This window comes from Salvelinus namaycush, chromosome 1 (assembly GCF_016432855.1).
Source record: "Salvelinus namaycush isolate Seneca chromosome 1, SaNama_1.0, whole genome shotgun sequence".
In the NCBI taxonomy this organism is placed as follows: domain Eukaryota; kingdom Metazoa; phylum Chordata; class Actinopteri; order Salmoniformes; family Salmonidae; genus Salvelinus; species Salvelinus namaycush.
This window is the reverse complement of record NC_052307.1, coordinates 81,707,618-81,734,009: the sequence shown is the minus strand read 5'-3', so window position 1 is coordinate 81,734,009 and position 26,392 is coordinate 81,707,618. Positions and strand designations below refer to the sequence as shown.

The window sequence follows — 26,392 nt, the reverse complement described above, 5'->3', positions numbered from 1 at the left end:
TCTATGGGACAGGGAGGCTGAGTGATGAGACTCTATGCTGGGCTCTATATACTGTAGTCTATGGGACAGGGAGGCTGAGTGATGAGACTCTATGCTGGGCTCTATATACTGTAGTCTATGGGACAGGGAGGCTGAGTGATGAGACTCTATGCTGGGCTCTATATACTGTAGTCTATGGGACAGGGAGGCTGAGTGATGGGACTCTATGCTGGGCTCTATATACTGTAGTCTATGGGACAGGGCGGCTGAGTGATGGGACTCTATGCTGGGCTCTATATACTGTAGTCTATGGGACAGGGAGGCTGAGTGATGGGACTCTATGCTGGGCTCTATATACTGTAGTCTATGGGACAGGGAGGCTGAGTGATGGGACTCTATGCTGGGCTCTATATACTGTAGTCTATGGGACAGGGAGGCTGAGTGATGGGACTCTATGCTGGGCTCTATATACTGTAGTCTATGGGACAGGGGGGCTGAGTGATGAGACTCTAAGCTGGGCTCTATATACTGTAGTCTATGGGACAGGGAGGCTGAGTGATGAGCATCTATGCTGGGCTCTATATACTGTAGTCTATGGGACAGGGAGGCTGAGTGATGAGCATCTATGCTGGGCTCTATATACTGTAGTCTATGGGACAGGGTAGCTGAGTGATGGGACTCTATGCTGGGCTCTATATACTGTAGTCTATGGGACAGGGAGGCTGAGTGATGAGACTCTATGCTGGGCTCTATATACTGTAGTCTATGGGACAGGGAGGCTGAGTGATGAGCATCTATGCTGGGCTCTATATACTGTAGTCTATGGGACAGGGAGGCTGAGTGATGAGACTCTATGCTGGGCTCTATATACTGTAGTCTATGGGACAGGGAGGCTGAGTGATGGGACTCTATGCTGGGCTCTATATACTGTAGTCTATGGGACAGGGAGGCTGAGTGATGAGACTCTATGCTGGGCTCTATATACTGTAGTCTATGGGACAGGGAGGCTGAGTGATGGGACTCTATATACTGTAGTCTATGGGACAGGGAGGCTGAGTGATGGGACTCTATGCTGGGCTCTATATACTGTAGTCTATGGGACAGGGAGGCTGAGTGATGAGACTCTATGCTGGGCTCTATATACTGTAGTCTATGGGACAGGGAGGCTGAGTGATGGGACTCTATGCTGGGCTCTATATACTGTAGTCTATGGGACAGGGAGGCTGAGTGATGGGACTCTATGCTGGGCTCTATATACTGTAGTCTATGGGACAGGGAGGCTGAGTGATGGGACTCTATGCTGGGCTCTATATACTGTAGTCTATGGGACAGGGAGGCTGAGTGATGGGACTCTATGCTGGGCTCTATATACTGTAGTCTATGGGACAGGGAGGCTGAGTGATGGGACTCTATGCTGGGCTCTATATACTGTAGTCTATGGGACAGGGAGGCTGAGTGATGGGACTCTATGCTGGGCTCTATATACTGTAGTCTATGGGACAGGGAGGCTGAGTGATGGGATACATCCCAAAGCTTCCTAATAGAATTGAGAACTTTTCAGGTGGAGGGCTTCTTCAGAAGGTAACATGGGTCATTTAGTGAATGTTTTACCCCCTACGACCAGAGTCTGAGGTCACAGCGAATGGAACCCCTGAATTCCTTTGGACATAAATTATATGGCAATGACTTAAAAAACTTTTTTTTTTTAAATCAACAACCGCTTTCCTGTGAGTAACTACTGTAAGTTATGTTTTTGTATGTGTGGTGTGTGTGTTCCGAGGGCTTCTCCTGTGGAGTCGTCTCAGGGTAGACGGCGGTCCTTCTTGGTTAGCAGGTAACACTGGATAGTTCTGAGGCGGTCCTTGGCAGGGGCAAACTCTGGCTGCAGCTCCAGAGTGGACTCATACCAGCGCATGGCCTTCTCAAACTCCTCCTGGAGAGACACACACACACACACACAGATCAATGAACAAAGAATAATAAATACAACTGATCAGTATTTACACAAATCACCACAATTCATACTCATGCCGTCATTTGACACAGCAGCACTAGCAGCAGCCCTAACAGCAGCATTAGCAGCAGCATTAACAGCAGCATTAGCAGCAGCATTAGCAGCAGCACTAGCAGCAGCACTAGCAGCAGCACTAGCAGCAGCATTAGCAGCAGCATTAACAGCAGCATTAGCAGCAGCACTAGCAGCAGCACTAGCAGCAGCATTAGCAGCAGCACTAGCAGCAGCATTAGCAGCAGCATTAGCAGCAGCACTAGCAGCAGCATTAGCAGCAGCACTAGCAGCAGCACTAGCAGCAGCATTAGCAGCAGCACTAGCAGCAGCATTAGCAGCAGCATTAGCAGCAGCATTAACAGCAGCATTAGCAGCAGCATTAACAGCAGCATTAGCAGCAGCACTAGCAGCAGCACTAGCAGCAGCATTAGCAGCAGCATTAGCAGCAGCACTAGCAGCAGCATTAGCAGCAGCATTAGCAGCAGCATTAGCAGCAGCATTAACAGCAGCATTAGCAGCAGCATTAACAGCAGCATTAGCAGCAGCATTAGCAGCAGCACTAGCAGCAGCACTAGCAGCAGCACTAGCAGCAGCATTAGCAGCAGCACTAGCAGCAGCATTAGCAGCAGCATTAGCAGCAGCATTAACAGCAGCATTAGCAGCAGCATTAACAGCAGCATTAGCAGCAGCATTAGCAGCAGCATTAGCAGCAGCATTAGCAGCAGCACTAGCAGCAGCATTAGCATTCTTCAACACCCACATGACACACAACCAGCATAAGATTCCACACACACACTTACCAATACCAGCATAAATAACCCGCTTCACAACCACTGACACTTGAAGGTAATTAAGCCCCTGAACCAGACGACAGCCCCTGAACCAGACGACAGCCCCTGAACCAGACGACAGCCCCTGAACCAGACGACAGCCCCTGAACCAGACGACAGCCCCTGAACCAGACGACAGACCCTGAACCAGGCGACAGACCATGAACCAGGCGACAGACCCTGAACCAGGCGACAGACCCTGAACCAGGCGACAGACCCTGAACCAGGCGACAGACCCTGAACCAGGCGACAGACCCTGAACCAGGCGACAGACCCTGAACCAGGCGACAGACCCTGAACCAGGCGACAGACCCTGAACCAGGCGACAGCCCCTGAACCAGACGACAGCCCCTGAACCAGACGACAGCCCCTAAACCAGGCGACAGACCATGAACCAGACCAGACGACAGACCATGAACCAGACCAGACGACAGACCATGAACCAGACCAGACGACAGACCATGAACCAGACCAGACGACAGACCATGAACCAGACGACTCATGGCCAGGCCATGACAACAATGCTGGTCCGTTCCCATGGTGGTGGGCTCACCATGGCGATGTAGACGTTGGCGAGGGTGAAGTGGTTGACAACGAAGTGCGGGGCGATCTCCACAGCCATGCGGGCCACGGTCAGGGCGTCCTCCCACAGCCGTGCATTCTGGAAGATGTTGGCCAGGCTGATCAGAGGTACATCCTGAGAGGGAGGGCGGGGAAGGAGGGAGGGAAGGAGAGAGAGATACTGAATTATCACACAGCCCTATAGCACGGGGGTCATGTTCAGCAGTTCACACAGTAGAAAAATGTTTTGCAAAGGAAAACAAACATGTGTGTTATTATTGGGCAAGTCTCAGTCCGTGTTACCTTCATGTGGTGCGGGGCGTAGTGGAGGGCTTGGCGTAGGCAGTCGATGGCCCTCTTGCCCTGACCCTTCACCCTCCAGTAGAGAGCAGACATGCTGGACAAGACCCACGATGTCTGGTTCTGCTCAGGAGAGGAGAGACTTTCATTTGTCTGCATGATTTTATTGATCTTTATACTACCGGAAGATGCTGTGATTTGGGTGATACAGGGTTGTAGAATAGCCTGACAGGCAGCTACCACCTCCACAAACACGTACCTTCTCCAAGACCTTGGCGATGCGCGTGCCCACCTGCTCAAAGGACTGAGGGGAGAACTTATCTTTGCCCAGATTCTGTAGAACCTGAATGACAAACGGAAATCCGGTTGAGGCTCACGGCAGAACAGTGAAATGATGCAGACTGGTGAGATGTGAGAGACTCTGTCCCCTCCCTCTCAGAGTTGACTCTCTCTGTCTCCTACCTCTCCGAGTTGACTCTCTCTGTCCCCTACCTCTCCGAGTTGACTCTCTCTGTCCCCTACCTCTCCGAGTTGACTCTCTCTGTCCCCTACCTCTCCGAGTTGACTCTCTCTGTCCCCTACCTCTCCGAGTTGACTCTCTCTGTCCCCTACCTCTCCGAGTTGACTCTCTCTGTCCCCTACCTCTCCGAGTTGACTCTCTCTGTCCCCTACCTCTCCGAGTTGACTCTCTCTGTCCCCTACCTCTCCGAGTTGACTCTCTCTGTCCCCTACCTCTCCGAGTTGACTCTCTCTGTCCCCTACCTCTCCGAGTTGACTCTCTCTGTCCCCTACCTCTCCGAGTTGACTCTCTCTGTCCCCTACCTCTCCGAGTTGACTCTCTCTGTCCCCTACCTCTCCGAGTTGACTCTCTCTGTCTCCTACCTCTCCGAGTTGACTCTCTCTGTCCCCTACCTCTCCGAGTTGACTCTCTCTGTCCCCTACCTCTCCGAGTTGACTCTCTCTGTCCCCTACCTCTCCGAGTTGACTCTCTCTGTCTCCTACCTCTCCGAGTTGACTCTCTCTGTCTCCTACCTCTCCGAGTAGACTCTCTCTGTCTCCTACCTCTCCGAGTAGACTCTCTCTGTCTCCTACCTCTCCGAGTTGACTCTCTCTGTCCCCTACCTCTCCGAGTAGACTCTCTCTGTCCCCTACCTCTCCGAGTAGACTCTCTCTGTCCCCTACCTCTCCGAGTAGACTCTCTCTGTCCCCTACCTCTCCGAGTAGACTCTCTCTGTCCCCTACCTCTCCGAGTAGACTCTCTCTGTCCCCTACCTCTCCGAGTAGACTCTCTCTGTCCCCTACCTCTCCGAGTTGACTCTCTCTGTCCCCTACCTCTCCGAGTTGACTCTCTCTGTCCCCTACCTCTCCGAGTAGACTCTCTCTGTCCCCTACCTCTCCGAGTAGACTCTCTCTGTCTCCTACCTCTCTGAGTTGACTCTCTCCGGTGTAGTGGATGGCGGCGCGGTTGGCCACGCCAGCCAGGTGGTCCAGGGTGTGCATGCTGGCAGCCAGGTTGGCGTTGCACAATGGCTCCACCGCAGGCTCCTGGAGTGGAGTGGTAAAGTCTATGTGTTCCGTGATGCTGCAGAGGGAGGGTGGAAATGAGAGAACAGCGAGGGAGGGTGGAAATGAGAGAACAGCGAGGGAGGGGGGAAACGAGAGAACAGCGAGGGAGGGGGAAACGAGAGAACAGCGAGGGAGGGTGGAAACGAGAGAACAGCGAGGGAGGGTGGAAACGAGAGAACAGCGAGGGAGGGGGAAACGAGAGAACAGCGAGGGAGGGGGAAACGAGAGAACAGCGAGGGAGGGGGAAACGAGAGAACAGCGAGGGAGGGGAGAAACGAGAGAACAGCGAGGGAGGGGAGAAACGAGAGAACAGCGAGGGAAGGGGGAAACGAGAGAACAGCGAGGGAAGGGGGAAACGAGAGAACAGCGAGGGAGGGTGGAAACGAGAGAACAGCGAGGGAGGGTGGAAACGAGAGAACAGCGAGGGAGGGTGGAAACGAGAGAACAGCGAGGGAGGGTGGAAACGAGAGAACAGCGAGGGAGGGTGGAAACGAGAGAACAGCGAGGGAGGGTGGAAACGAGAGAACAGCGAGGGAAGGGGGAAACGAGAGAACAGCGAGGGAAGGGGGAAACGAGAGAACAGCGAGGGAAGGGGGAAACGAGAGAACAGCGAGGGAAGGGGGAAACGAGAGAACAGCGAGGGAGGGTGGAAACGAGAGAACAGCGAGGGAGGGTGGAAACGAGAGAACAGCGAGGGAGGGTGGAAACGAGAGAACAGCGAGGGAGGGTGGAAACGAGAGAACAGCGAGGGAGGGTGGAAACGAGAGAACAGCGAGGGAGGGTGGAAACGAGAGAACAGCGAGGGAGGGTGGAAATGAGAGAACAGCGAGGGAAGGGGGAAATGAGAGAACAGCGAGGGAAGGGGGAAATGAGAGAACAGCGAGGGAGGGGGAAACGATAGAACAGCGAGGGAGGGGGAAACGAGAGAACAGCGAGGGAGGGTGGAAACGAGAGAACAGCGAGGGAGGGTGGAAACGAGAGAACAGCGAGGGAGGGTGGAAACGAGAGAACAGCGAGGGAGGGTGGAAACGAGAGAACAGCGAGGGAGGGTGGAAACGAGAGAACAGCGAGGGAAGGGGGAAACGAGAGAACAGCGAGGGAAGGGGGAAACGAGAGAACAGCGAGGGAAGGGGGAAACGAGAGAACAGCGAGGGAGGGTGGAAACGAGAGAACAGCGAGGGAAGGGGGAAATGAGAGAACAGCGAGGGAAGGGGGAAATGAGAGAACAGCGAGGGAAGGGGGAAATGAGAGAACAGCGAGGGAAGGGGGAAATGAGAGAACAGCGAGGGAGGGGGAAATGAGAGAACAGCGAGGGAGGGGGAAATGAGAGAACAGCGAGGGAGGGTGGAAATGAGAGAACAGCGAGGGAGGGTGGAAATGAGAGAACAGCGAGGAAGGGGGGAAATGAGAGAACAGCGAGGGAGGGGGGAAATGAGAGAACAGCGAGGGAGGGGGGAAATGAGAGAACAGCGAGGGAGGGGGGAAATGAGAGAACAGCGAGGGAGGGAGGAAATGAGAGAACAGCGAGGGAGGGAGGAAATGAGAGAACAGCGAGGGAGGGGGGAAATGAGAGAACAGCGAGGGAGGGGGGAAATGAGAGAACAGCGAGGGAAGGGGGAAATGAGAGAACAGCGAGGGAAGGGGGAAATGAGAGAACAGCGAGGGAGAGGGAAATGAGAGAACAGCGAGGGAGGGGGGAAACGAGAGAACAGCGAGGGAGGGTGGAAACGAGAGAACAGCGAGGGAGGGTGGAAACGAGAGAACAGCGAGGGAGGGTGGAAACGAGAGAACAGCGAGGGAAGGGGGAAACGAGAGAACAGCGAGGGAAGGGGGAAACGAGAGAACAGCGAGGGAAGGGGGAAACGAGAGAACAGCGAGGGAAGGGGGAAACGAGAGAACAGCGAGGGAAGGGGGAAACGAGAGAACAGCGAGGGAAGGGGGGAAACGAGAGAACAGCGAGGGAGGGTGGAAACGAGAGAACAGCGAGGGAGGGTGGAAACGAGAGAACAGCGAGGGAAGGGGGAAACGAGAGAACAGCGAGGGAAGGGGGAAACGAGAGAACAGCGAGGGAAGGGGGAAACGAGAGAACAGCGAGGGAAGGGGGAAACGAGAGAACAGCGAGGGAGGGGGGAAACGAGAGAACAGCGAGGGAGGGTGGAAACGAGAGAACAGCGAGGGAGGGTGGAAACGAGAGAACAGCGAGGGAAGGGGGAAACGAGAGAACAGCGAGGGAAGGGGGAAACGAGAGAACAGCGAGGGAAGGGGGAAACGAGAGAACAGCGAGGGAAGGGGGAAACGAGAGAACAGCGAGGGAGGGGGGAAATGAGAGAACAGCGAGGGAAGGGGGAAATGAGAGAACAGCGAGGGAAGGGGGAAATGAGAGAACAGCGAGGGAGGGGGAAATGAGAGAACAGCGAGGGAGGGGGAAATGAGAGAACAGCGAGGGAGGGGGGAAATGAGAGAACAGCGAGGGAGGGGGGAAATGAGAGAACAGCGAGGGAGGGTGGAAATGAGAGAACAGCGAGGGAGGGTGGAAATGAGAGAACAGCGAGGGAGGGGGAAATGAGAGAACAGCGAGGGAGGGGAAAATGAGAGAACAGCGAGGGAAGGGGGAATGAGAGAACAGCGAGGGAGGGGGGAAATGAGAGAACAGCGAGGGAGGGTGGAAATGAGAGAACAGCGAGGGAGGGGGGAAATGAGAGAACAGCGAGGGAGGGGGAAATGAGATAACAGCGAGGGAGGGGAAAATGAGAGAACAGCGAGGGAGGGGGAAATGAGAGAACAGCGAGGGAGGGGGGAAATGAGAGAACAGCGAGGGAGGGGGGAAATGAGAGAACAGCGAGGGAGGGGGGAAATGAGAGAACAGCGAGGGAGGGTGGAAATGAGAGAACAGCGAGGGAGGGGGGAAATGAGAGAACAGCGAGGGAAGGGGGAAATGAGAGAACAGCGAGGGAGGGGAGAATAGAACTTTAGACATTTTTCTAATTAAAGTGTGGCTTTGGATGTTAAGAAGATATTTATTTTGCCAAAATGTTGAACTATCTCCTTCCCCAGAGTCAGATGAACTCATGGTTACCAATGTTATGTGTACAGTTTGAAGGAAGTTGAAGGTAGTTTTATGCTAGTTGCTACAGTAGACTTCCAGTCACTGGGCTAGTGAGTATTGGCTCCAGACACGACCTTGCTTCATACGGCACAGAGACATACAAATGGTATCCATGAGTTCATCTTAACAGTGTAAATATATTTTAAAAAAGAGCTTAAATCTCCAACTATCCCCTTAAGTCCTAATAAAGTGATTCCAAACTGACTCCAGTGGCAGTCAACATTTTACTAGTTGATTAGTTAGTTGAATCAGATGTGTCAGTGCAGGGTTGGAACAATGTGGACTGGGAGGTACATTCCCCAGGGGAGGGCTGGAACAATGTGGACTGGGAGGTACATTCCCCAGGGGAGGGTTGGAACAATGTGGACTGGGAGGTACATTCCCCAGGGGAGGGTTGGAACAATGTGGACTGGGAGGTACATTCCCCAGGGGAGGGTTGGAACAATGTGGACTGGGAGGTACATTCCCCAGGGGAGGGTTGGAACAATGTGGACTGGGAGGTACATTCCCCAGGGGAGGGTTGGAACAATGTGGACTGGGAGGTACATTCCCCAGGGGAGGGTTGGAACAATGTGGACTGGGAGGTACATTCCCCAGGGGAGGGTTGGAACAATGTGGACTGGGAGGTACATTCCCCAGGGGAGGGTTGGAACAATGTGGACTGGGAGGTACATTCCCCAGGGGAGGGTTGGAACAATGTGGACTGGGAGGTACATTCCCCAGGGGAGGGTTGGAACAATGTGGACTGGGAGGTACATTCCCCAGGGGAGGGTTGGAACAATGTGGACTGGGAGGTACATTCCCCAGGGGAGGGTTGGGAAACCACTGTCACACACTATATATAGTTATCTATGAGATAGCCAGACAGAGTTCAAAGGTTTCATTTACAACACTGTCCTAACCCCTTACACAAGACAGACAGAGGTCAAAGGGGAAGGTTGGTACTGACTCGATGTTCTTGGCCGACACGGCCAGCCAGGTACTGGCCACGGTGGTGAGGTCTACCCTGCGTGTTCTCTGGCACTCCTCTGGCCCCGGCCAGCCCAGACTGGTATAGTCCCTCCATCGCCCTACACACACACACACACACACACACACACACACACACACACACACACACACACACACACACACACACACACACACACACACACACACACACACACACACACACACACACACACACACACACACACACACACACACACACACACACACACACACACAAATCAGTACCCTAGAGACACAAACACTTTCTTAGTATGGTTCAATGATGATGACTAAGAGATCTATCTTCATGGGAGAATCTCAATTGTATTTCCTTGATTCCTCGCATCCTTCTCAGAAACCATTGGATGTTAAAGTCAGAGGTCCCTCCCAACTGGTATTCTTCCTCCAATGGGTTTTGAGGAGGCGGCGGGAGGACACGAGGAGTCAAGTAAATACAATTGAGATTCTCACTGTGAGTTTGTCTGTGAGCATGCAGGCTGTTTATTACCTGAGGGCCCGGGGGACGGGATGGTGGGGCCGCTGATCTCCAGGACAGAGTGGCCTCCAGGGAGCAGTGTCTCCTCCTGCAGGGTGTCCTCAGCACTGCCCCAGCCCTCAGGGCTGTCCGCCTTGGGCTTCCTCACACGCTTCACCTGGAACGTGATCTGTTGAGGACCAGGAACACAGAGAGGGGAGGTGTTGGGCTGGGGCCTGGCTACTGTTTGGACATAACGTTTTATACATCATGGTAGTTACTCAGTACAGTACATGTACCACTCAGCCCCCTGTCTGTCTCTATATTACATCATGGTAGTTACTCAGGACAGGACATGTACCACTCAGCCCCCTGTCTGTCTCTATATTACATCATGGTAGTTACTCAGGACTGGACATGTACCACTCAGCCCCCTGTCTGTCTCTATATTACATCATGGTAGTTACTCAGTACAGTACATGTACCACTCAGCCCCCTGTCTGTCTCTATATTACATCATGGTAGTTACTCAGGACATGTACCACTCAGCCCCCTGTCTGTCTCTATATTACATCATGGTAGTTACTCAGGACATGTACCACTCAGCCCTGTCTGTCTCTATATTACATCATGGTTGTTACTCAGTACAGGACATGTACCACTCAGCCCCCTGTCTGTCTCTATAGTACATCATGGTAGTTACTCAGTACATGTACCACTCAGTCCCCTGTCTGTCTCTATAGTACATCATGGTAGTTACTCAGGACATGTACCACTCAGCCCCCTGTCTGTCTCTATATTACATCATGGTAGTTACTCAGGACATGTACCACTCAGCCCCCTGTCTGTCTCTATAGTACATCATGGTAGTTACTCAGTACAGGACATGTACCACTCAGCCCCCTGTCTGTCTCTATAGTACATCATGGTAGTTACTCAGTACATGTACCACTCAGCCCCCTGTCAGTATCTATAGTACATCATGGTAGTTACTCAGTACAGTACATGTACCACTCAGCCCCCTGTCTGTCTCTATATTACATCATGGTAGTTACTCAGTACAGTACATGTACCACTCAGCCCCCTGTCTGTCTCTATATTACATCATGGTAGTTACTCAGTACAGGACATGTACCACTCAGTCCCCTGTCTGTCTCTATATTACATCATGGTAGTTACTCAGGACATGTACCACTCAGTCCCCTGTCTGTCTCTATAGTACATCATGGTAGTTACTCAGGACATGTACCACTCAGCCCCCTGTCTGTCTCTATATTACATCATGGTAGTTACTCAGGACAGGACACCTACCCACTCAGCCCCCTCGTCATCCTCACAGTTCCCGAAGCAGGGCCCTCCTCCGCTCCGGCCCGCTCCCATCACCCGGTCGTTCTTCAGCACGCGGATGCCCCTCAGGTCGCCCCGCTTGCCCCCCACGTCCAGAGCCCCCTCGAAGGCCCCCATCAGCTCCTCCTTCAGCTGCCACTCCTCCTCATCCCTCTCTCCTCCTCCAGGCTGTTGGCCTGCCTCTCCAGAGCCATTACTGTCCAGCACCACCTCTGTTACAAACAGAAAGGCAGGGTCCTGTTCATTAGGTACCAAACGGAAGAAAACGGACAGAAACAGGGAGGGTTTAACATGACATTTGTAGGTTTTCCGTTTCAAAACGTTTTGCTACAGTGCCCTAATGAACAGGACCCAGATGTTTGAGCATCTGAGTGTGCAGAACTCCATGAACAGTTCTGTTCATTTGATTTCATACAGTCAGAGTCCAAATCATAAGGGTCTTACTCTCAAACAGGAGGGCTTCCTCCACTGTGGAGACAGGCAGAGCCTGGGCAGCCGTGGTGGTGGGGTCCTCCTGCTGCTTCTGTCTACTGCCAGCCTCCCATTCATCTAGATGTAGAGTCACATCCTCCTCCCCGACACACACAGCACCCTCTGTTGACACACACACACACACTAAACCCATCAGCACACACACACACACACTTTCTCCACTAAACTGGCCTGCCAACAATGTGCATAACGTTCAAGCAACAAATACAGATAACGAACTGGACATCAATGTCCCTTTTGTCATAGTGGAGATGGGTCTTTCTTGTGACCCTGCACCTTTTCACCTCGACATAGAAAGTGTGTGTAGGTTGTAAACATGGTGAGAGGGTTGGCGTCTGATTGTCAAATATAGAGTTCTCTAAATGCAGCAGCTGGACTATTTTTAACAGCTTCAATTATTGAGTGGAACATTTCTCCACTTAAAACACTTTCCTCCACATTCTAGAGAGAAACACAGAGAGGAAGAGAGAGAGAAACACAGAGAGAAAGAGAGAGAGACACAGAAAGAGAGACACAGAGAAAGAGAGACACATAGAAAGCGAGAGAGAGAGAGAGAGAGAGAGAGAGAGAGAGAGAGAGAGAGAGAGAGAGAGAGAGAGAGAGAGAGAGACACAGAGAGAGAGAGAGAGAGACACACAGAGACAGACAGAGAGAGAGAGAGAGAGAGAGAGAGAGAGAGAGAGAGAGAGAGAGAGAGAGAGAGAGAGAGACAGAGAGAGAGAGAGAGAGAGAGAGAGACACACACACAGACAGAGAGAGACACAGAGACAGACACAGAGAGAGAGAGAGAGACAGAGAGAACATCAGAGGGTGGACTGCAGATAGATTCCAGGTCCATCTCCAATACTGCAGCTGATCAGCTGATTAATATTAAAGCCTTTAGACAAGATAGTCAGACAGAGGTCAAAGTTTGAATTTACAACACTGTAACAGCTTACACAAGGACAGACAGAGGTCAAAGTTTGAATTTACAACACTGTCACCCCTTACACAAGACAGACAGAGGTCAAAAGGGGAAGGTTGGTACTGACTATAAAATAAGCCAAGTACCACTTATCCCAGGCCTCCCAAAATAATTTCCACAACAATGGACAATAAAGTATGGCATGAGAGGTGAACTGGGGCACTCACGCGGACATGGCGAGCGCTGCAGGTTGTATAGGAAGGGGTAGAACTGCAGGCATCGCAGAAGGGGCAGGCTGGCACGGCACTGGGCACAACTGGCAGAGAGAGCCAGGGTGTGGCGGAACAGGTCCAGGGCGCCCGTCACGTTGCCCTGGGCCAGATTCACGCTCACCAGGCTCAGGAGAGTGTGGGGCTGCCAGGGGACCAGAGGAGAGCAGGGAAACAGAGTCATTAGAATGGACATCCTTACATAACATCCCATTAGGACCATACTGTGGATATCCTTATATAACATCCCATTAGAGAACACTGTGGATATCCTTATATAACATCCCATTAGAGAACACTGTGGATATCCTTATATAACATCCCATTAGAGAACACTGTGGATATCCTTATATAACATCCCATTAGGACCATACTGTGGATATCCTTATATAACATCCCATTAGAGAACACTGTGGATATCCTTATATAACATCCCATTAGGACCATACTGTGGACATCCTTATATAACATCCCATTAGAGAACACTGTGGATATCCTTATATAACATCCCATTAGAGAACACTGTGGATATCCTTATATAACATCCCATTAGAGAACACTGTGGATATCCTTATATAACATCCCATTAGGACCATACTGTGGATATCCTTACATAACATCCCATTAGGACCATACTGTGGATATCCTTATATAACATCCCATTAGGACCATACTGTGGATATCCTTACATAACATCCCATTAGAGAACACTGTGGATATCCTTATATAACATCCCATTAGGACCATACTGTGGATATCCTTATATAACATCCCATTAGGACCATACTGTGGACATCCTTACATAACATCCCATTAGGACCATACTGTAGATATCCTTATATAACATCCCATTAGGACCATACTGTGGACATCCTTACATAACATCCCATTAGGACCATACTGTGGACATCCTTACATAACATCCCATTAGGACCATACTGTGGATATCCTTACATAACATCCCATTAGAGAACACTGTGGACATCCTTATATAACATCCCATTAGGACCATACTGTGGACATCCTTACATAACATCCCATTAGGACCACACTGTGGATATCCTTACATAACATCCCATTAGGACCATACTGTGGATATCCTTACATAACATCCCATTAGAGAACACTGTGGACATCCTTATATAACATCCCATTAGAGAACACTGTGGACATCCTTATATAACATCCCATTAGGACCATACTGTGGATATCCTTATATAACATCCCATTAGGACCATACTGTGGATATCCTTACATAACATCCCATTAGAGAACACTGTGGACATCCTTATATAACATCCCATTAGAAAACACTGTGGACATCCTTATATAACATCCCATTAGAGAACACTGTGGATATCCTTATATAACATCCCATTAGAGAACACTGTGGATATCCTTATATAACATCCCATTAGAGAACACTGTGGATATCCTTATATAACATCCCATTAGAGAACACTGTGGATATCCTTATATAACATCCCATTAGAGAACACTGTGGACAACTTCTAAAAGGTGCTGTAATTGATTGAACCTTTATCTAACTAGGCAAGTCAATTAAGAACAAATTCTTATTTACAATGACGGCCTACCCCGGACGACGCTGGGCCAATTATGCGCCGCCCTACGGGACTCCCAATCACGGCCGGATGTGATACAGCCTGGATTCAATCCAGGGACTGTAGTGACGCCTCTTGCACCGAGACTCGGGATAAATGTCATGCAAGAACAGGAATATGAATGTAAGAAAAGGAGTGTGTGTGTGTGTGTGTGTGTGTGTGTGTGTGTGTGTACACCTCGGAGGTGTCGAGAACCAAGGTGTCCTCCAGCAGTGTGTGTCATTTGATTGTTACATGGAGCAGACCATTGCTGAAATACCAGTCCATCATATCCTGCTAGAACAGCCTCATATATAGCTGCAAGCTGTTAGTAGCCCTGATATTTGGCAGTCTCAGCCAGGTACAACACCTAACAGTGCGTGGCCTGCAGGCCTGCCGAAGACTAGAGCAAAGCAGAGGGCTAGGAACTGCTCTCTGTCAGCTGTTAGGGGTCGCCTGGCTGTTTGGAGAACAAGGTGCTTTCTGTATCCTGAAGTGTCCACACATACAAAGACCTGAGAAATGTTTCCTTCTTGAATGTAATGTGATTTGTGGATTGAAATAAGGTAGTTAAAGTGTGTGTACCTCAGAGGCGTTGAGTGCCAGGGCGTCCTGCAGCAGAGTGTGTGCGTGGGCGCTGAGGCCGTGGCGCAGAAGCAGATTGGCAGCGTTGACGAGGGGCAGGTTGCGCTGGGTGGGCGGAGCCGACGCCAGGGAGTGGCGCAGACACTGCAGCGAGCTGCTACCGTTACCCTTCGCCCGCCAGAACAAAGCCGCCTCGTTCTGGAGCAACCAGCCAGGGGCGCTAGCCTGGAGGAGAGGAGGACGTACACTGTCTGAAGACGGATCCTTTTCTATTACAACTGTGGAAGGCTGTTTATTTTGACAGAACAGTCCAAAGCCATCGCATTTCTCAGGACAGTAGTGGAGTTGATTTCTGATATGAAACCATGTTTCTCTGTTCTACGGCACTCACCTTCTTCATGGCTTGGGCTATGCTGGCACCAGCCTGCTCCAAACTCCAGCCTCTGCTGCGAGACAGCAGTACCTGCACCACCACAGACACACACACACACACGATCAGCACAGTGACACACTTCAACCCTGCTCCAGTGGGGCTGCTCTGTGGCTGACTCAGTGGTGCTCCCAGTGGTGAAGATGGGTACTGTGACAGAAAACACATTTCTGTTGTCTCTGTATAATGGATTAATAAAGATGGTATTGTATTGAATCCAAAGCCCAGTCTCAAAAATATGTTGATGTTACAGACCACCTATCCAACACACGCACTAACCTGGGTGGCATGGGGGTCTGGCAGCTCCTTGTCCTCCAAGGTCCAGCCCACAGAGGCAGGCAGGTCAGCTGGAGGGGGCTGGAGCACAGGGCCACAGTCTGGGGAAGCCAGGGAGGAGGGAGGGGGTCCGGTACCGTACAGCACAGTCTGGAGGCTGAACACACATCAGTGAGGTCAGCAAATACATGAATGTCATATCATACATCACATGTTACACAAACCATGCTGAGGAAGAGGCTCTACGAGTCAACACAATCCACCAGCACACACACGGCTTCAAGACACAACACACACCATGTTAGAAACAGGCACAAAAAGGTAGCATACACAAACAACCTGGCACATGCTAACCCGGGGCCCTGTGTCTAACACGCTAACCCGGGGCCTAGTGTCCAACACGCTAACCCGAGGCTCAGTGTCCAACACGCTAACCCGGGGCCCTGTGTCTAACACGCTAACCCGGGGCCTAGTGTCCAACACGCTAACCCGAGGCCCAGTGTCCAACACGCTAACCCGGGGCCCTGTGTCTAACACGCTAACCCGGGGCCCTGTGTCTAACACGCTAACCCGGGGCCCTGTGTCTAACACGCTAACCCGGGGCCCTGTGTCTAACACGCTAACCCGGGGCCCTGTGTCTAACACGCTAACCCGGGGCCCTGTGTCCAACACGCTAACCCGAGGCTCAGTGTCCAACACGCTGACCCGGGGCCCTGTGTCTAACACGCTAACCCGGGGCCCTGTGTCTAACACGCTAACCCGGGGCCCTGTGTCTAACACGCTAACCCGGGGCCCTGTGTCCAACACGCTAACCCGAGGCTCAGTGTCCAACACGCTGACCCGGGGCCCTGTGTCCAACACGCTAACCCGGGGCCCTGTGTCTAACACGCTGACCCGGGGCCTAGTGTCCAACACGCTAACCCGAGGCTCAGTGTCCAACACGCTGACCCGGGGCCCTGTGTCTAACACGCTAACCCGGGGCCCTGTGTCTAACACGCTAACCCGGGGCCCTGTGTCTAACACGCTAACCCGGGGCCCTGTGTCCAACACGCTAACCCGGGGCCCAGTGTCCAACACGCTAACCCGGGGCCTAGTGTCCAACACGCTAACCCGAGGCCCAGTGTCCAACACGCTAACCCGAGGCCCAGTGTCCAACACGCTAACCCGAGGCCCAGTGTCCAACACGCTAACCCGAGGCCCAGTGTCCAACACGCTAACCCGAGGCCCAGTGTCCAACACGCTAACCCGAGGCCCAGTGTCCAACACGCTAACCCGAGGCCCAGTGTCCAACACGCTAACCCGGGGCCCAGTGTCCAACACGCTAACCCGGGGCCCAGTGTCCAACACGCTAACCCGGGGCCCTGTGTCTAACACGCTAACCCGGGGCCCTGTGTCTAACACGCTAACCCGGGGACCTGTGTCTAACACGCTAACCCGGGGCCCTGTGTCTAACACGCTAACCCGGGGCCCTGTGTCTAACACGCTAACCCGGGGCCCTGTGTCTAACACGCTAACCCGGGGCCCTGTGTCTAACACGCTAACCCGGGGCCCTGTGTCTAACACACTAACCTGGGGCCCTGTGTCTCAGGTGGGAGGTAGAAGGTGGGTAGTAGGTGGGCGGGGGGGATGACAGGAAACTCATCAGCACAGTCTGCCCTCTGAGGCCACAGCAGCCTCTGAATGTCCTACAGACAAGAACACACACAGTCAGCTCCACAGAAACCTTTAGATTTTCCTGCCAACACAGCACAAAGCCCACTATCCACACACATTGATAAATCCTGCCAAACACAGTCTGATCTCACTTCGGTGGGGGAGGCCTGATGGCCCCAGAGGGCTGCAGGCTCAGGGTCTCCGGACACAGAGGGGTGGAGGTGTGAGCTGGTGGTGTGGTTGGTGCTCGGCTCCGACACTAGAGCAACGCTGCCCGCCACAGAGACCTCCTCTCCAAACTGGATGTGGTGAACGTGCTCAAACAGGTCTCCACGGTGATAACGCACCGGCAGGTCCAAGGGGCAGAAGAGGCTGCTCTGTTGCTGGCCCAGACGACACATCTGGTGGTTGCCTGAACAAAACAACTAATTATTGTTGCACTATTTTCTGTTTACCAAGGTGAATGGACAGAACTAACTGACCATCTCCAAATGGACATATTCATTTATATAAAACTCAAAATCAGATGTTATTGGTCACATACACATGGTTATCAGATGTTATTGGTCATATACACATGGTTAGCAGATGTTATTGGTCACATACACATGGTTAACAGATGTTATTGGTCATATACACATGGTTAACAGATGTTATTGGTCACATACACATGGTTAGCAGATGTTATTGGTCACATACACATGGTTAACAGATGTTATTGGTCACATACACATGGTTAACAGATGTTATTGGTCACATACACATGGTTAGCAGATGTTATTGGTCACATACACATGGTTAACAGATGTTATTGGTCACATACACATGGTTAACAGATGTTATTGGTCACATACACATGGTTAGCAGATGTTATTGGTCACATACACATGGTTAGCAGATGTTATTGGTCACATACACATGGTTAGCAGATGTTATTGGTCACATACACATGGTTAGCAGATGTTATTGGTCACATACACATGGTTAACAGATGTTATTGGTCACATACACATGGTTAACAGATGTTATTGGTCACATACACATGGTTAACAGATGTTATTGGTCACATACACATGGTTAGCAGATGTTATTGGTCACATACACATGGTTAGCAGATGTTATTGGTCACATACACATGGTTAGCAGATGTTATTGGTCACATACACATGGTTAGCAGATGTTATTGGTCACATACACATGGTTAACAGATGTTATTGGTCACATACACATGGTTAGCAGATGTTATTGGTCACATACACATGGTTAACAGATGTTATTGGTCACATACACATGGTTAACAGATGTTATTGGTCACATACACATGGTTAGCAGATGTTATTGGTCACATACACATGGTTAGCAGATGTTATTGGTCACATACACATGGTTAGCAGATGTTATTGGTCACATACACATGGTTAGCAGATGTTATTGGTCACATACACATGGTTAGCAGATGTTATTGGTCACATACACATGGTTAGCAGATGTTATTGGTCACATACACATGGTTAGCAGATGTTATTGGTCACATACACATGGTTAGCAGATGTTATTGGTCACATACACATGGTTAACAGATGTTATTGGTCACATACACATGGTTAGCAGATGTTATTGGTCACATACACATGGTTAACAGATGTTATTGGTCACATACACATGGTTAACAGATGTTATTGGTCACATACACATGGTTAGCAGATGTTATTGGTCACATACACATGGTTAGCAGATGTTATTGGTCACATACACATGGTTAACAGATGTTATTGGTCACATACACATGGTTAACAGATGTTATTGGTCATATACACATGGTTAACAGATGTTAATGGTCATATACACATGGTTAACAGATGTTAATGTGAGTGTAGCGAAATGCTTGAGGTTCTAGTTCTGACAGTGCAGTAATATCTAACAAGTCATCTAACAATTCCACAACAACTACCTAATACACAATCTAAAGGGGTGAATGAGAATATGTACATATAAGTACATGACCGCTCATCCATATACACTGTGTGTGTGTGTGTGCATGTGTATCTGTGAGTGTGTATTGCGCTTGTGTGTATTACATGTTTGTGTGTGTATTGCATGCAAGTGTGTGTGTGTTGCATGTGAGTGTGTGTGTATATTGCGTGCGAGTGTGTGTGTGTGTATATATTGCGTGTGAGTGTGTGTGTGTGTATATATTGCGTGCGAGTGTGTGTGTGTGTGTGTGTGTGTGTGTATATATTGCGTGTGTGTGTAGCATCTCACCCAGCTGTGCCTCCTTGGCCATCTGGGTCTCGTGGATGATGTTGCGGAGGATCTGCTCTTCCTGCAGCAGCTTGTATTTGTCCAGGGCCTCCTGCTGACGCAGGTAGTGGTCATGCTGTTTCTGGTATTCCTTCAGCTCGTTCAGCGTGCGCTGCAGAGACCTGGGGTGTGTGACAGATCACATATAGCTAGCCCTAGGCCTACTGACAGGTCACCGTGCGGTTATACACCAAGTGTACAAAACATTAAGAACACCTTCCTAATATTGAGTGGCCCCCGTTGCCCTCAGAACAGCCTCAATTTATCGGGGCATGGACTCTACAAGGTGTTGAAAGCGTTCCACAGGGATGCTGGCCCATGTTGACTCCAATGCTTCCCACAGTTGTGTCAAGTTGTCTGGATGTCCTTTGGGTGGTGGACCATTCTGTATACACACAGGAAACTGTTGGGCGTGAAAAACCCAGCAGCATTGCAGTTCTTAACACAAAGGCACTTCAAACTTTTGTCTTTACCCTCAATGGCACACATACACAATCCATGTCTGAATTGTCACAAGGCTTAAAAATCCGTCTCCTCCCCTTCATCTACACTGATTGAAGTGGATTTAACAAGTGACATCAATAAGGGATCATAGCTTCCACCTGGATTCCCCTGGTCGGTCTGTCATGGAAAGAGCAGGTGTTCATAATGTTTTGTCAACTCAGCGTATTTTCAGCATTGTAACCTGTGCCATATAAAGAGGAAGTCTGTGTCCACAACAATACTTCCCTTCCCATTAAATCCCCTTCAAAATGGTTCCTCACTCTCTATGAACCTAACTACGCCCTGAGCAGTGAGGCGCTGTGCCGTTACCTGTGTTGGGCCTCCAGGCGCTGCTCCAGTTTCTGCTGACAGAGGACGGCGTGCTTCCTCCTCAGGGCCTGCTCAAAGCCCGGCTGGGCCTGGAGAGCCTGCTCATAGCACAGCACTGAGTGGTTATACTCCCCCAGCATCTACACACAAAGACAAAGAGGACAGGAGGAAGAGGGAGAGAGACACAGACAGAGATAAATCATCTATCAGAGATGATTCACTCGTCTAGTATAAACGGAGAGAGAACTGAAGGTCAGAGCCGGTAACATTGACAATAAATCAGTAGGAATACACTTCCTGAGCACCTGGAGAAAGCCATGCCAACAAGCATTGCAGTAACATCCTACATCCATATCCACTGCATAACTGTTGGATAAATTATTGCTAGTGTCAGTGTATCAGCCTCCTGTCAGTGTATCATCCTAGTGTCAGTGTATCATCCTAGTGTCAGTGTATCAGCCTAGTGTCAGTGTATCAGCCTAGTGTCAGTGTATCATCCTAGTGTCAGTGTATCAGCCTAGTGTCAGTGTATCAGCCTAGTGTCAGTGTATCAGCCTAGTGTCAGTGTATCAGCCTCCTGTCAGTGTATCATCCTAGTGTCAGTGTATCAGCCTAGTGTCAGTGTATCAGCCTAGTGTCAGTGTATCAGCCTAGTGTCAGTGTATCAGCCTAGTGTCAGTGTATCAGCCTAGTGTCAGTGTATCAGCCTAGTGTCAGTGTATCAGCCTAGTGCCAGTGTATCAGCCTCCTGTCAGTGTATCAGCCTAGTGTGTATATCATCCCAGTGTCAGTGTATCATCCCAGTGTATCATCCTACTGTCAGTGTATCATCCTACTGTCAGTGTATCACCCTACTGTCAGTGTATCACCCTACTGTCAGTGTATCACCCTACTGTCAGTGTATCATCCTACTGTCAGTGTATCATCCCAGTGTATCATCCTACTGTCAGTGTATCATCCTACTGTCAGTGTATCATCCTACTGTCAGTGTATCATCCTACTGTCAGTGTATCATCCCAGTGTATCATGCTACTGTCAGTGTATCATCCCAGTGTATCATCCTACTGCCAGTGTATCATCCTACTGTCAGTGTATCATCCTACTGTCAGTGTATCATCCTACTGTCAGTGTATCATCCCAGTGTATCATCCTACCGTCAGTGTATCATCCTACTGTCAGTGTATCATCCTAGTGTATCATCCTAGTGTATCAACCTACTGTTAGTGTATCATCCTACTGTCAGTGTATCATCCTACTGTCAGTGTATCATCCCAGTGTATCATCCTAGTGTATCAACCTACTGTTAGTGTATCATCCTACGGTATCATCCTACTGTCAGTGTATCACCCTACTGTCAGTGTATCATCCCAGTGTATCATCCTACTGTCAGTGTATCATCCTAGTGTATCAACCTACTGTCAGTGTATCATCCTAGTGTATCATCCCAGTGTATCATCCTACTGTCAGTGTATCATCCTAGTGTATCAACCTACTGTCAGTGTATCATCCCAGTGTATCATCCCAGTGTATCATCCTACTGTCAGTGTATCATCCCAGTGTATCATCCCAGTGTATCATCCTACTGTCAGTGTATCATCCTAGTGTATCATCCTACTGTCAGTGTATCATCCTACTGTCAGTGTATCATCCCAGTGTATCATCCTACTGTCAGTGTATCATCCTTCTGTATCATCCTTCTGTATCATCCTACTGTCAGTGTATCATCCTTCTGTATCATCCTACTGTCAGTGTATCATCCTACTGTCAGTGTATCATCCTACTGTAAGTGTTGATGTGGTGAAAACATTAAAAGCAGACAGTATGTGAACATAAACCAACAACTCTACGTCAACGTCCGTCCAGAAATGTTAAAACGTAGTGGGAAAAAATGTTGCAGAACCACGTGTTCTATTTAAAGGCTCCATTTGGTTTAAATCACCTAATGCCTGCTTTGTTTGTCGTCATTAGACATCCCTAAAAACGGACTTTGGTGTTCCTCAATGGTCAGTGCTTGGACCCCTGCTGTTCTCTTGATAGATGCTAGTACCGTTTCACTACACATGATGTAGAATGGTGCCTCAATGGGAATGATAGAGCTGCAACTGTTGATGAAACCAGATGATGATGTCGTACAGCTAGCTTTCTGTGGTTTTGTCTGTCTTGCGTGTATTCCATCAGGAACCAACTTGGAAACAAGTGGAATCTCTTTAACGTGTTATCTCCTGGGTTGTATTCAGTGCATCTACTAGTGGTGCTGTAACTCACTGCGTAGATGTTGCCCAGGGTGTAGTGGCTGGTGAGAAGGTCAGAGGTCAAATCCAGGGCAGCGTGAACCACGATGGCAGCGTCAGCAGAGAAGTGGGCCCGGTGCAGGATGTTGGCCATGTTCACCAGGGCCAGGTCCTTGTGCTGCCTGGATACACAACAGACAACGAGAATGGGACTTAAAACTCTTATATGATCCACTGTTTGAATGTTGAATAACCATAGCTGGGACATGTTCATTGGGCATCAATGGGCAGACAACATACTGAAACATTATGGAATACTAGGACTTGTCCAATAAGAAAGGCTCATTTAGTTTTCCATTTGCAAAGTGCTTTACATCGTGTGTCCTAATGAACATGACCCTGATGCCTGACAAACGGAAGCCAGGGGCTTAGTGGTCCTTAGTTTGTACCTGGGTGAGAAGTGCAGGGCCCGGACCACACAGTCCACCGCCTGCCCAGGCTCATTCTTTATCCTCCAGTAGAACGACGCCAGGTTATACAGCACCCAGGATGAGGAGTTCTGGACAACATAACAAACAGGTCATCAGAAGGGAACTATATGAAAGTCAAACCAGAACACTATTAAAACAGTGACTGTCCATTTATAAAAATGAACAAATCAGTGCATCAAAGTTAAAAGTAATCCCATGCGGCTATACGTAAACCAATAAAAACAGACCAGACAGTGGCGATAGAGCGCAACGTACCCTCAGCAGGCCCTGCTGGATGCGATGGCCCACCTCGTCCATGCTGCGGCCCAGTTTGTGGGACAGGGAGCCAAAAATGGGGTCCTCTTTAGAGAGCAGAGGAGATGTGAGGTTCACCTGTTCCTGCACGCCCTGGAAAATATAGACACATATGGCACAGATCCAGACATGTATGTGCATCGCATTAACAAGCAGGTCTGCTTTTCCCTTCAACTCACCCGGAGATGCTGGAAACTGTGGATACTATATGGGAGCTCAAATACTCTGGCACAGTCAGGCTTCTCCAGATCCGGAGGTAGAGGGGACCTAAAATCTACGTAATCCTCAGGGCTGAAAGAAACATCCATAGTCAAGGTCCAGGGAGCATTAGTGTAGTGTCCAGCAGAAGAGGGGGAACAAGAGGAGAAAAGGTAACCAGTTGTTACCTTGTATCATGTGGCTGTTTAAAATGCCTGGTGATGTAGGACATGCTGATCTAGTTTTGAAAGACAAGCCATCATGGTTTATTCTATCAGAAATGTTTGTTGATTTCTCGTCACCAGGGTGTTATCAAGAATACTTGTCCTTTTGTAAACTCCCTACATTCTCCCCTGTTCGAATATCACTTTGTGTGTTCTAATGTAAATACTTCCATTGTTTATTTGTGGGCGGCAGGTAGCCTAGCGGTTAGAGCGTTGGGCCAATAACCAGCAGGTAGCCTAGTGGTTAGAGCATTGGGCCAGTAACCGAAAGGTTGCTAGATCGAATCCCAGAGCTGACAAGGTACAAATCTGTCGTTATGCCCCTGAACAAGGCAGTTAACCCACTGTTCCTAGGCCGTCATTGTAAATAAGAATTTGTTCTTAACTGACTTGCCTAGTTAAATAAAGGTTCAATTAAAAAATATATTTGTTTGTATAAAAGTTGATTTTGTTTTGTTTTGTGCTGTAGTGTCATGACCTCTAACATATGTGACGTGATCATCCAACGTGTGTATATTGTATGTTGTTGAAAATCACCCCCAAAAATGACTCATGTCATCGGTCAATGTCAATGCTAAGACGAAGCCGTTTTGGAGCGCAACCAATGGTTACATGGCCCGGATGACATATGTCAACATCCCTTATCAGTGCTTCCCCCTTGATAATGAGTTATGTGAGGGCACATTAGTAACAACCAAATGATTGGTGAAGAGTGCACAGCCTGGGCTTACCTGATGTCTTTACTCTCCAGGGAGATGTAGGTACCATCGTAGAGATCCAAGTCTCCCAGGGGTACTTTAGCCGTGACACAGTCGGCATCCTCTTTATAGTGCCTCTGCTCCAAGCCAGTGTCCCTGTCCTCATTCTCCTCAATGTGAATCTTCTGAGCGACAAGCTGCTTCTGCACAAAGCAGAGGTCAGAGACATGAGATTCAGACCTTTCAGTGTGGCTTGATTTGGAAGCAATGCTATATCTTACTGGGAAATAAAGAAAGGAAGACAGGTTTCCCCATCTGATGTGATCCAATATATTCTTCAATAATCTATGAGTATTAAATGACTATTGAACTGCTGTGAATATTGGAGATATTGCATCTTTCAAGAAAGGGAGAGCACAGCAGTATAGATGTTTCACACTGTGGGCCTTGGACTAACATTGTTAAACCAGGAAGTAGAGCAATAGGCTATGAGCACAGTGAGGTAGTCATTAAAAGGTCATCATCACCTCTAACTTCTTCAGGTAGTTGACACGGGTCTCCTGTCGCATGAAGATGACAAGGTCATGTGGATGTTTAAGATTCAAAGGAGAGTCAACCTGCAAAAAATTTGAAAATGTTAGTCTCAAAATAAACAGTGACAGTACTTGTTTTCACTCTATGACTCGACCCCAAAGACTAAAGACCCCCGAGTCCGCTGACCACAGTACACGTGAAGTGAGACAACACCAAAACAGAAATGAGGCAGAGGAACCTGGCTGATTTGACACTGTAATTACGTAGTAGTAGCAGCTTGGTAATCTTTTGTTTTCCCCAATCCATCCGTGTTAGATAGTTTGGCCACAGCTGACAGAATGTCAATGGCTAAATAGTCTGAACATTTAATGCCCTTCTAAACGTCACGTGTAAGTGGATACTTTAGATTGTTGCTATACACAACTAAAGGTTACATCAAATATACTTTTATCTAAACCCCTTTTATTTATGAGCTTACATCAAGCCCGAAGCACAATTTTACATTCAATTCACCTAGCTTTGATGCAACCAAGAGAGGTTTGACATTGTGCTGGATGTCAAAACTCTTGGTTGCATCGAAACTACGAGTTAGCTGGATGTGCCGACTGAGTCTGTCAACTCTGTTGTGCCCATTATCTTTGAGCCCAGTAGCTAATTAGCTATTTTACCGACCTACTACCTACCAATCCCCTATCTCTAGTTTGCTTTATTTCAGTTTTTCTAGGATGATTGGATGCCTTTGGCTAGTTAGAGCTAGCTAATATGTAAGTTAATTAACTGGCTTACCCAGAGACCCCGTTCTCTAACTAGCTAAAGTTATCTATCTAGGGGGGTCAGCATTGCTGCATTACTGTGCTAGCAAAAGTCCCAGAGAGGAACTTAAGTAGTTCATTGGCAATCGATGGTTGACAAGCTAGTATGAGCCTGCAGCCGTGTTAGCAAATGTTAGCAACAGCAAAGTAAAGTCAAAGATACTGGTTCAACCTATATGTGATAAAATCGTTAGCTAGCTAGCAACATACGGTTATAAACACGGGCCGTTAACGTACTTGCTGTTGAATTTTTCCATCTTCAGTGACGACCCAGTGGGTGGTAGCTCCTCCGGGTTCGGCCAATATTATACATAATAGGATAAAAACCTTCCCTTGAACTGACACTTTTCGGGAAACGTTTACATAGGGCAGAGACCCAGAACTGATTTTCCTGAGGTCCGCCATTTTTCTGTCTTCTTTACAG

General features: G+C 49.3%; 1 protein-coding gene across 2 annotated transcripts; it reads right to left on the bottom strand.

The window, feature by feature from the left end:
- Positions 1-1,408: 1,408 nt before the first annotated feature.
- Positions 1,409-26,391, bottom strand: ttc17 (tetratricopeptide repeat domain 17). 2 transcript variants are annotated; one of them, XM_038996360.1, is made up of 24 exons: positions 26,206-26,391; positions 25,150-25,239; positions 24,656-24,825; positions 23,682-23,793; positions 23,464-23,595; positions 23,167-23,276; positions 22,752-22,899; positions 20,487-20,626; positions 19,635-19,795; positions 17,525-17,784; positions 17,289-17,404; positions 15,723-15,876; positions 15,405-15,476; positions 15,014-15,238; positions 12,786-12,972; positions 11,607-11,756; positions 11,127-11,374; positions 9,849-10,005; positions 9,300-9,420; positions 5,101-5,260; positions 3,938-4,021; positions 3,682-3,801; positions 3,371-3,514; positions 1,409-1,912 (listed from the first exon to the last, which is right to left on the bottom strand). In XM_038996360.1, the coding sequence occupies exons 1-24, from the start codon at positions 26,371-26,373 to the stop codon at positions 1,781-1,783; spliced, it is 3,561 nt and encodes a 1,186-aa protein (XP_038852288.1). In that variant the 5' UTR covers positions 26,374-26,391; the 3' UTR covers positions 1,409-1,780. The 2 variants fall into 2 exon arrangements, with proteins under 2 accessions (XP_038852288.1, XP_038852296.1); XM_038996368.1 differs by having other exon boundaries at positions 9,849-9,993.
- Between the last annotated feature and the right edge of the window lies 1 nt (position 26,392).

Bases quoted from the DNA above. Each gene is read 5' to 3' on its own strand.
- ttc17 (XM_038996360.1), bottom strand. From the start codon at position 26,373: ATGGCGGACCTCAGGAAAATCAGTTCTGGGTCTCTGCCCTATGTAAAC. The intron at 23,277-23,463 runs GTACGTTGCGCT...TATGTTGTCCAG, and splicing joins TCCAGCAGGGCCTGCTGAGG to AACTCCTCATCCTGGGTGCT. The intron at 22,900-23,166 runs GTACAAACTAAG...TTGTGTATCCAG, and splicing joins GCCCTGCACTTCTCACCCAG to GCAGCACAAGGACCTGGCCC.